The sequence below is a fragment of the Falco peregrinus genome, chromosome 8, assembly GCF_023634155.1.
Source record: "Falco peregrinus isolate bFalPer1 chromosome 8, bFalPer1.pri, whole genome shotgun sequence".
Lineage (NCBI taxonomy): Eukaryota > Metazoa > Chordata > Aves > Falconiformes > Falconidae > Falco > Falco peregrinus.
Window position 1 is genome coordinate 56,184,927 of NC_073728.1, and position 11,583 is coordinate 56,196,509.

At 45.1% G+C, this 11,583-nt stretch overlaps 1 protein-coding gene across 2 annotated transcripts; it reads left to right on the forward strand.

Annotated features, from left to right (window-relative positions):
* Positions 1-64: 64 nt before the first annotated feature.
* Positions 65-10,960, forward strand: LOC101910279 (ovoinhibitor-like). Of its 2 annotated transcripts, none has more exons than XM_027778865.2 (16): positions 65-183; positions 988-1,007; positions 1,858-1,991; positions 2,172-2,232; positions 2,737-2,870; positions 3,318-3,369; positions 4,404-4,540; positions 4,974-5,034; positions 5,832-5,968; positions 6,422-6,482; positions 7,670-7,803; positions 7,880-7,940; positions 9,210-9,346; positions 9,731-9,818; positions 10,158-10,273; positions 10,773-10,960. In XM_027778865.2, the coding sequence occupies exons 1-16, from the start codon at positions 129-131 to the stop codon at positions 10,816-10,818; spliced, it is 1,434 nt and encodes a 477-aa protein (XP_027634666.2). In that variant the 5' UTR covers positions 65-128; the 3' UTR covers positions 10,819-10,960. The 2 variants fall into 2 exon arrangements, with proteins under 2 accessions (XP_027634666.2, XP_027634667.2); XM_027778866.2 differs by having other exon boundaries at positions 9,731-9,791.
* The last annotated feature ends 623 nt before the right edge of the window (positions 10,961-11,583 follow it).

Genomic DNA, 11,583 nt, shown 5'->3' on the forward strand with positions numbered 1-11,583 from the left:
GGAACGTTACCTAATAAGGTGGGACCACTGGATTTTGTGGTGAGCTATATATTCCTGCCCCTACCTGCAATCTTCCTCTCCCTCACAGAGAGCTTGCAGGCTGCGCTGGAGTGGTACCTCTGTCTGCCATGAAGATAACAGAGGTTTTTGTGAAGGCGGCTCTCGCCCTTTGCTGCTGCTTAGGTGAGTGTTTCCTGGGTATTGCAGAGATGGATCTAGCTGAATGAGAACAGAATTTTAATTTCAGTAAAAGTATTTGGGTCTCGTAGTGTGGAGAAAAGTCTTATTCCATGAAGAAATATTCTTCCTGAGAGAGTGTAGCAAAAAATTAGACTTCAAGACTGAGGTTTCAGCAAACCACAATACAGATGACCGTTTTCATCATCTTCATTTGTAGGAGCAAATCTCTGAAGGAGCAGTCCTAGCGCAGGGCAGGAGCTTACACATGGGACTACTGTGTATAAGGGCAAAGTAAAACTGTTAGAAATGGCATCATTTTCCATGTGAGCAATACAAATGCAAACTTCAACCTCTAGGATTGCTCTGTGAGTTTACTGTGCTGTTCCTGGTAACTGAGAAGGATGTGTTTGGTGATGGAGGGTGTCAGTGGTCAACAGTCATCTTAAACACGCATGTCCAAACTTCTGAAAGTCAAACATAAAGTCTCTTAGAAGAGGTTAAAATCCAAGAGTACTGAATTGAAAGTACCTGTGTTGCTTCCCTGTAACATCTCAGGGATGGATTAATATATGTGCTCTCTTCTGTTTTATGTCCCCTCAAAAGTGCAATGAAACTTTATACTTTTAATACACCCAATGACCATTTAATGGCATCATGTAAAACTCCATGTTTTCCTAAACCAAATAAATTAGTCAACAACAGTCATGGAATTTAACAGTTTCATGAAAAGATTTACATATACCTATTCCGCATATCAATAATCTGATTTATTTTTTTTTCTTTTCTGTCTCCATTTTTTTCTTTCAGGTACTGCCTTTGGAGTTGAGGTGAGCTACAGATCTATTTATTCTGTTCAGTTCCAGGTTTCTGGTAGAGTGGAAACAGTATGTAATTACCTGATGAGGAAGTGGATTAAATCTAATGAAAGCTTGGCTGTTCAAATAATATTTGTCAGTGCATGACTGAAGGATATTGCAAATTTCACGAGAAAGTAGAATTTCCCTCATTTTTTACAATACTTTCAATTCATTAAATAAAATGAAGAAAGCGAAAAGTAATTATACAGTCCTATTATATTAACTCTTAGACACAATTTAGTTACTCCAAGCAAAAGGCTGTCGGTTACCTCCTCCTGAGGAATACTGTTTTAAGATGATATGCTCGAAAGCATCAAAAACTGTGATTTTGATAATTTTGTCTACACAGTAAGACACACAGGACTATATTCCTTGCACAGGTTTTCCCATACCTATGTCACAGAGAGGAAAACAGCAGGGTCTGTGTGACGGATTTGTCTGCAGGTTCTTCCCACGCAGTTACGAGGCTCCTGTAACTCACCGGAGACTGCAGCATGATTTGAAACGAGCACACGTTGAGCTGAGGGGCTCTGGTATACAGCCGGGCTCCCAATTACCGGTTGCCTTCATTAGGCAGCGTCTCACCCACAGCAATCCTTCCTCTGTGCCATGCCTCCCCCGGACCCTGGCAGGAAAATGTAATCAGAAACTTCTGTAGGGAAGATTCACTCCTGTCTGCCTGAGCAGATTCAGAATAACACTTCTCATTTACCTCCCGGCAGAAGCTGCAGGCGCTGTGGCTGCGGTGCTGGGAGGCTGCTGGGGGGGGGTCTTTCCAGGAGGAGCCGATGCTGGGGCTGATTCTGTGCTGATTTTGCAGGTTGATTGCAGCCAATATCCCAGCATCAGCAAGGATGGGACGGTCTTGATAGCTTGCCCAAGGAACTTAAAGCCAGTCTGTGGCACTGACGGCGTCACGTACAGCAACGACTGTGGGATCTGCTTCCATAACAAGTGAGTACGGCTGGAAACCTGGCAGAAGCCTCAGGGCAAGGGGTTCAAGGTAAGGGTGGCAGCTTCATCCCCAAGGATGGATGGGGCGGAGGAGCATACGAGTTAGCTGGGCGCTGACACCACTGGCCTCGAGGCGATGCTGTTGTCTGCGATCCCTGACGTGGGTCTGCTCTCTTCTAGGCAACACAGGGCCAGTGTGGAGAAGGCACATGATGGCGAATGCAAGCTGAAACCTATTGCGGTAAGGCAAAGTCCGTGGAAGACTTCAGCTGGCTGTAAAAGGGGACGGTTCAAGCACCACACGAGCAGAAAACAGAACGTGCACAGGTGGTCTGCGCAGCCCAAATGGAATTGAAATCTGATGATAACCAAAGTTGAGAGAATTTTTATGGGCTGATACCATGTCTTTGTGCCTTTCTACTTCAGACTTCTAGCCTCTTTAATTGGGAATAAAATGAGAATGTTGTGTTGGCTGAAGGCTGGATCTCACCACCTAGGTAGCTCCAGCAGGATCTTATGAAGGACCTCACAAAACTCAAATCACAGTCTTTCTTGCTGTGCTATTTTTTTTCAGCAGAAGACAGTTCCCACAGAACCGACTTTGGCTTCCGCTTTTGATAGCGGAGTTAGTTTGATGCTGAATTTGTTCCCAAAGGCTGAGGGAGAGTAAGCAGACTGCATAGGAGTGTTAGGTCTTTATATTGAAAATATCGGGGATTTTCTCTCTATTCCTCTATTTTCACAGGTTGATTGCACTACATACCGATCAACTGTAGTAGGTGATCACGTCCTGGTAGCATGCCCAAGGATACTGAAACCAGTCTGTGGCTCAGATAGCTTAACTTACGACAATGAATGTGGGATCTGTGCCTATAATGCGTAAGTCTTGTGCATAGAACACTCTTCTGGATCATTAACAATAGTTCAGGCTCTCAGAAACATTTCTATAATAACACTAGTCCTTCTTAAGGCAGGTATCTTGTAACTCTTAAGGCTGCTTGTAATTGTCCAGCCGATCTGAGTTTTCTTCCCTGCTTTCTGTCTGTGCTCACCAGGGGAATCACAAAAGAACCAGAGGACAACCCAGAGCAGAGTCACAAACAAATCAAAGTGTTACTTGTAACACCTAATTACTCCCCACACTTGATTACCACGTGATACAGAAATACCCTGCGTTTGCTGCTACCATCTGCAGGGTGCATTCAGACAAGTCAAGCAGCCGTAGTGTCCCACCAGGGTGGGACCTTGCTTTCTCCCCGCAGTGCCAGAGTGTAACAGGAAAAGTTATTCTCAAGGCTTCCTAACCAAAGCGTTTCTTTCTTGCAGAGAACATCACACCAACGTTAGCAAAATGCATGATGGAGAATGTAAGGAGACTGTAAGTGCAATAGAAGTCAAAATTCCACTTCTTAAGGCTGTTCATAGAACCCTGAGAACCCCACAGATTTCCCTAGGGAACTGCGAGAGGACCATATGGCAAAGCTGATGAGGGTCCCCGTCCACGCTTTGCTTTCCTGCACAGTGAGGGTGGGTTTTGCACCCTCCCCGCTCCAAAGAGCGGGTCACCCCATGCATACCACAGCAAGCCGATGAAGGAGGCAAGAGATGGGTATGAAATGAGAAGCTGCAGTGAGTCAGTGCTGCAGAGCCCACTTCCCTACGTCCTAAGCTGGTTTTTGTACCCGGGGAAGGGGACGCCCAAGATTTTACTTGCCAACATGCTGTGCAAGTTGGCAGTTTTCTCTTTGGAGGTCACAAGTGTTTCCACCCTTTGCAACAGGGATTCCAAATTCCCATGCTGGTGCTTTCACAGACAGTGAGACTCATGAGAGCACTAAGCATACATATTCATAGAGAACAGTTTATTGTATATTTGTATGAGGCCAGCAGTCTGGTGCTTCAGGAAAAGAAGCTTCTATATTTCAGCACCAAAATTCTGGGACGTAGAAAGTCCGTTCTCCAGCTGATAGATAATAATTTTTTCCTCTATGCTTTCAAACTCAGTGCTTAACTGCAGGGTATCTAAGTAATAAGTAATCACAGAGCTGGAGAAGTGGGGAGAAAACCAGCACAAACAAGCACAGTATTAGCCAGATTTCCAGCTGATGAAAAATGTTTCCCACTAAATTGAAGACTTTTTTTTTTTTATTGAGAATGGGCCCAGAATTTTTGTATATGTTCTTCTGCCTCAAGGACCCCTTCTTCAAGACAGTCCTTTTTTTTGACTCCTAGAGAAGTAGGATAATATTCAGAAAGTTCATTTCTGATTGAAGATTTAACTTCAGTATATCAGGGCTTTGTCCTCTTGCAGAAACAGTGGAGGCTGGGATACAGAATGGTACAGAAAGGTTTTGCATCAACTTTTCTTGCATAGCAAGGGCTCCACTAAAGCTAATTCTTCTTATTTGACAGTTTGACTGCAATAAGTACCAAACAACAACCACTAAAGATGGCAAAGTATTAGTATCCTGTCCAAGGGACCTGAATCCTGTTTGTGGCACAGATGGCGTTACATATGATAATGAATGTGGGATCTGTGCCCACAACGGGTAAGTCCCATACGTAGAGCACTCCTCCTAAGTAACCAGCAATGCTTTGCAGTCCTCAGAACCATCCTTCTGCATTTCTGCTTATGCCTATTTCTTCAAGTCCCTTAGAAACTGGGTTGGTTTTGGATTTACCCCGAGTTTCCTTCTGATACCTTCTTTGTGCTCATGAGAGGAAACATTGAAGAGTCAGATGACAGCTCCTTGGAGTAGTCTGTGGGCTAGGCAGTGACTGAGCAGAGGAAGGAATAATTAAGAATATTACTTTAAATTGCATGTTATCATGAGATGTGATGAACTTGTTAATGAGTGAAGTAATGTAGCTATTCTGATAGACTCTTCCAGAGTCTGAAGCCATGGCTTGCTTCATTTTGCACGTGACTGTGACCAAAAGTCAAGCATTTAGTTCCTCACCTTTATTGTTTCCCTCTTCCAGAGAACACAGGACCCATGTTAGCAAAAAACACAATGGAAAATGCAAACAGGAGACTTCCAAGGTAAGTATTCAATATAAAGCATATTTCTCCTCTTAGCTGCATCAACTGAAAGGTTCCCTGAGGCTACATCTACTTTGAAAGTCAGCTGGCCTGAAGCCTGGCTTTCTCCACGTCTATTAAGTCTGGTCAGTCCCTTGTGTTGAGGATGCCTACAAATCCCATCTGTCCTGAGGCGGGTGTCCTCTGGGCCCTCCTTGCCTGCACAGTCCTGGCAGATGGGCTGCATGGAGCTAGGCACAGAGTTTTCATTACAAATTCCCACCTACACCAACCCTTGGGGCGGGGATATATTCTGGTGTATGGAGCACTCCAGAAATTTTGATCTGAGTCTATCAGCCAAGAAGTCCCAGAGCTGGTGTCTAGGGCATGCCAACACATGCAGTGGAAGTCAGTCAGTCTGGGCTTAGATCTTCCTTTGAGGATGCTCTTCAAATGCATTGTCAGCGAAGTCTAAATTCCTTCCCTATTTTGGTGTTTTGTTTATAGCTATACTGCAGAATGAAGAAGGGACTATGTTTTTCTCTTTTATTTTGCTTTTCTGACATATCTTGCATTTGGCATTGACCAAGCTACTTACCCTAGTGATTTGGCATTTCACAAACGATGTGGTGCTGTGCAGTTCCCTCTGTGCACGAGAGGAATCATGCAGAACTGACTCACCCTGGTTTTGAGAGAACCGAGTCGTAGCACCAGTGTTGTCTCAGCATCCCAGTGTAAAAGACATGGCAGAAGGTTACTCTGGGGTTTTTCTTACAGAACAAGGACTTCCCCAGGTTTGACACTCCTGCTTTTTGTAGATTGATTGCAGTCAATACCCATCACAAATTATGAAGGGTGGCAAATCCTACATGCCCTGTCCAAGGATCCTGCTCCCAGTCTGCGGTACAGATGGATTTACTTACGACAACGAATGTAGCATCTGTGCCCATAACCTGTAAGTACTGCGTAGGACTCTCTTTTGGAGTGACTAGCCATAGTTAGTGCTCCAGATGGCTTTTCTTTTGATGCCAAGATGTATGTATGTCTTTTTCTCTTTCAACCTCCTCGAGCCCCTATCACCTCGATTTTGTTCCCTGATGCTCTGTCTGTGCTCCTCGGGGGAACTGTGGGAGAGCCAGCTCTCAGTCAGAGCACACCACGAGGGCTGTGGTATTTGGGCAGAGGAAAGAGCAGATGGGGCTGTTGCATAGCACACAGTGAGGAGACCTGATAGGTTCATTACTGCTTAGGATTACACTTGCTAATGACCGGGAGAAGCTGGTTCTTTAGGCAATCAGATGTCTCCCTTACCATGTATATTTGCTATGAGTTTGATTTGCTTTCGGTGGCACCTGGGTGTCACAGGGCTTAGCCAGTGAGCACCCTAATGCCAGCCTCTCTCTTTCAGAAAACATGGGACACATGTTGAGAAAAGCCATGAGGGAAGATGCAAGGAAGAAAGTACTCCTGTAAGTATAACCAGCTATAAAATAAGTGCTATCTCCTACTCTCTCCATTCTCCAGGAAGACCCTGGCTGAGTTCAGTGCACCTGCTGGACTCCTGGATGCATGGAGAGGGGTGACGTACAGGGTTCGTGCTGGTGCTGTCATTCTCCCTAGCTGCTCACAGCGGCTGCAGCCGATGTGCTGTACATGAGGGCAAGAAAAAAGGGGAACAGGCTGGGACTTCAGAGGCAAAGTGTCCCAGTACTGCAGATCTCTGAACAGAAATCATCAGAGGCAGCCCAAGAGCCATGCAGCCCATTTTAGCACAGCAGGAGAGGAAGACAGAAGACTGTGTTAGATGTCTGTATATCCATTCAGTGCTAAGATTTCCATTGCACTAGACAGGCAGGTAAAAAAATCCCTGTGCTCTGGTCAGCCAGGAAAAATCTGCTGTCAGGTATGCATACAGGAATAGCTTTATTATCCTCCACAGTAACAATATGTGCTGATAATACCTCAACACATTTATTCTGCTTATGCAAAGCAGCTCTAAAGCACCAAAAATAATTTCATGCATCCCGAGGGACTGCAATCTATTTTCTATAGTAAAGACACATTGTTAAAATGCTGTCTTTGCTTTAATTTGCTCTTGGACCATGTGGGAAATATGGATAATAAGAGACACTGCACTGGGGAAGCTAAGCAAAATGACAGTGAAGTGTCAGTGATGTTAGTGTAGGCTGACTTCTAATAGGTGCATGTCTATTTATCCTCAAATACTGAAACTGTTAGATTTTATATATTGTAAATATTTTTGCAAAAGGAGCTGGTGAAACAGTTCTTGCTGCTGTTAAGAAAAAGCTGAAACAAAATCTCAGATTTAGTTAACTATGACAAGCTGGACTTAATGTCGAACACTTTAAATCAGACTCCTTGGGTTAAAGGCTTGTTTTAAAACTTGCATATGTACTACCCTAGGAGAATAATCCTTTTGGCCAGTTGTTCCTTTCTTTCCTCTGTTAGCAGACAATACCAAATCCAACTACAATTACTCAACTAATTTCTAACAGGAGATTAAACCTAAAAACCCCTCTGATTTTCTGCTTGGCAGAAGCCTTTAAAATCTGGAGGATCAGGGTGGGCAGACTGCAGATGAGGCACTCTGCCACCTCCCAGCAACTGACCCAGCACTGTTATTTTATCCCCCTAGGTTGACTGCAGTGCCTACCTGAGCAATACCCAAACCAGTGAAGCTATCACAGCCTGCCCCTTCATCCTGCGTGAGATCTGTGGGACAGATGGGGTCACCTACAGCAACGACTGTGCGCTCTGTGCCCATAACATGTAAGCCCTGGAGGTCACCCCTTGAGAGCTCACCAGTTACTTGTTGAGCATTTTTAAACTCTGCTTTCTCTTCCAGCGAACGCGGAACCAGCGTTGCCAAGAAGCATGATGGGAAGTGCATAGAAGAAGTTTCCCAAGTAAGTGAAACCTAAAGAAAAATAAAGGCTTGAGCTGACCGCATAATTGAACAAGCGCTTTTGGTGGTGTAACCTCCACCAAGGGTCATGCCTTGTGTAGTCCTTCCTTCTGAGGCTGAGTATCATCCTCCCAGCAGCGGGAATATTGGGCACTTTCTGGATGCAGTCAGGAAAAGAAAGAGGAGAGGACAGGAGAGGAATGAGTTATGAGACAGGTGACATAAATGATTTAAGGCTTTACAAGCAGAAATCCCTTTCCCACAGCAGTCTGTCATAGCTGCCGCAGAAACTTAGCAGTCTGTTTTGGCAACATGGGAAGGGGATGCAGAAGACCCAGGGTACCCGCTGCCTTCTGGACACTTGCATTTTACAAAAAGGATGTTTCAAGTCTTAGAAAATTGCCTGTGTTTTGAATGCTGATACTTAATGAATCCCTCCCCTAATGAGGGGGTTCAAACCCCTCTCTGGTTTTTTTGTAAATGCAATGTAATCTAATGTATGCCAACAATGAATCTTGTAAAAATACCAGATTAACTGTATTTGGCCAGCTCTAAACTATTTACACTCACCGGGGAACAGAAGAACAAAGCCATCTCATTAGCATGTGTTTGAAAGAGTCAACATCCCGAGTCAGATATTTTGTTTCTATACAAACAAACTACGAAATGTCATTCCTTTGTTGCCTGAGTACGCTCTGTGCTCAGACCTGGTGAGATACATAAATCAGGGAGGAAGAGCTCACCACGGTGGAGAAACTGGGAGTGCTCAAATGCAAGACCAGTTCTTCAACTGGTGTAAATCAGCTTCAACTGCTGTCAGTCCTACTGGCAGATTTCAACACTCCGAACCGTCCCTTTGCAACAAAAGACCTGTCAGCACATCTCCCCTCCATTCTTGTGGGCCATGAAAAACACCTTGGTCACAGTTGGCCCTCTTGCAAGAAGTGCATAAATCACGCCATTTTGATTTGCAGATTATTTTTAAGCTGTGTTTTGTAATATCCCGGTAGGTTCTGCAAGGTATAGGGGCATCATGATGAATACAAGGCTGAATGAGTAATGTCTGCCTTCAAGCCTTGATTCAGACTTCTCTAACATAAGGCTATGAAAGGAAATTGCTAGTTTCCCCTGAAGAATGAGTTAATATATAACCATAATTTGTCCTATGGCAGATCCTAACAGGTAGAGGCGTAAGTGTATGTGTGTGTGCCCGGGTGCCCTTGCACAGAGCAGAGCCTGTGCCAGAGCTTTTGTCATCTTTGTTCCCTAGCTCAACTGCAGCCAGTACCCAGTCTCCACGCTGGAGGATGGCAAACAGCTGATGGCCTGCACAATGATCTACAATCCCGTCTGTGGTACCGACGGTGTCACTTACGCCAGCGAGTGTACCCTGTGTGCCCACAACCTGTAAGTACTTGTCCTTCTCCCTGGGGGATTTGCAGTGGTGGTGGTTGGATCCATGAGTGCCAAGTAATGTGCAAGGGCGGTCTCTGAAAGCCTGTACTGTATAGGTCCTGTCTGTCTTTCCAAGCTTTCTTGCTTGCCCTGGTTGCTGTTTGACATGGGCATTCAACCCCAGAACCCCACAAAATGGGAAGGCATCAACTGGCGAGAGTGTTATTCCAAAAGACATGTGCCTGGTCCATAAGGACATGTTCTTGTTAGTGCTGTGCGGGCAATGCTGAGCTCGTTTGTCTGAAAATCTGTGCACTACGTGGGAGCAAGGTTTGCTCTTGCACTGTGGTTGTAATGGGGAGGGTTGCGGCTAACTACGGTCTCTCCTTCCTCCAGGGAGTATCGGACCAAGCTTGGCAAAAGAAAGAATGGACGCTGTGAAGACCAGGTTTCAAAAGTGAGTGGGAAAGGATGGGAACAAAAAGTGAGGTCCAGTGTCTGTTACACTCATGGGGGACTGTCCTCTGCTCTGGGTTACAACTGGGGAACCCGGTGGTGTGCAGACCTGAGGAGAACCCTTGGCAATTTCACACTCATCCATAAAACAGCCAACATCCATCTCATTGCTCTGTAACAGGGCAGGAAAAGACATGGCAGTGAGCAGAAACAGTACAAGATCACATCTTCTGTCAGGAGGAAACCTTGATTTCCTTATCATGATGTTACAAAGAGTTTCATTTCTCAGTGGGGTGTCATTCCTTGTGCTCGGGGGACACGGTTTGCTCTCAGGCAGAGAAACTCATGTCTATCTTCTTGTGTGCAGGAGATTTGCAAGGACTTCCAAGAAGTCTCTTCTATATGCTCCTTGGAATATATGCCCCACTGTGGCTCTGATGGCAAAACATACAGCAACAGATGTACTTTCTGCAATGCCTACCTGTATGTACAAGAGTAACCCCCTTCCTTTCATGACCAATTCCTGTACCAATATGAATGCCGAGCTGTTTTCATAATGTCTTGTTGACTAACTGCTTATGGGCATATACTAGACATTCCTGGCGCACGACGACTTGTACAAGTAGATGGTTTTTTTGCATTTTAAGGGAAAATGCAAAGGGCCCATTTCTGTGATCTGTCCATGGCCTCTTGTTTGTTAATGTCAGAGATATTTTACTCATTTTCACCAGTGTGCAATCTGTCCCAAAAGCTCGTGAGGGTATGTGGAAAGTACTGCACTAAACCAACTGCGTTATATCAAATGTGCAAAACCTTTCATCTTTCCTTTCATTACAGTAATGAAAGGGAGTATTTGGGCTTTTGAGACTGTTCTTTATCTTGAGTCAACACTGAGTCAACACTTGGGCCAGTGAAATGAGGAATAGGGCTTCAGCTCTGAATGTGCTCTGTGCCTAATACTTCTCTTTCCTTTTCTCACCAGGAAAAGCAGTAGGACTCTCGACCTCCTGAGTCTGACTGAATGCTAAGTCTGTGCTGGAGTCCAGCCTGGGAAGACAAGCTCCCTTGCATGTGATTTCTCAGGGGCTGATCTTCCCCAGCAACTTTCCTTCAGTTTGTCTCATTTCCTTAGCTCCTGAAACACTTGTTCAATAAACTCACTCGGCAACATTTCTCTGTCTTAATGCCATGTCTCATCCCTTTTGCCCCTTCTCCTCTCTGACACAGTACTTCTAGTGGTGCATATGTATTTTTCTATTGATATTCTGCTCTACCAGACAATGTGGGTAAATCTTTTCCTGCCACGTGTCACTGCCATTGCTGCTCTGAGGGCTTGACCTCCCCTTGAAACTCCCAGGCACGTCCTTACTCCTCAGAGTCTCCTTGTCAGTATTAGTCCCACCTCACCTTTAGTATCTCTGTATGACCGGATCATGGACTCTATCCTTATAGCCAGTGCAAGAACATGGTCTACCTACTCCACAGGCAGCATCTAGGTTGTGGGTGGTGGTTTGTTCTCAAGGGCACTTCCTTGCCATGGGCTAGAAAGGGAAACTGATGCCTAGCCAAGAGCTGCCCCCTGTCCTGGTTCCCACTGCCTGTGCAGCCTGTCCCATGAAAAAGGCAGCAGCTGCTGTCAGGAAAGGTGATCCCAGCCTGTCTCTGCTGAATTTGTCCTGTTTTCAAGTTTATAGGATACAATCCACAGGAGGAGAATGTGGAGCTCCCTTCAGGGTCACAGACAACAGATGTGTCTGTCCACTCATGCAATATCTTGATTTATTAAGGCAACA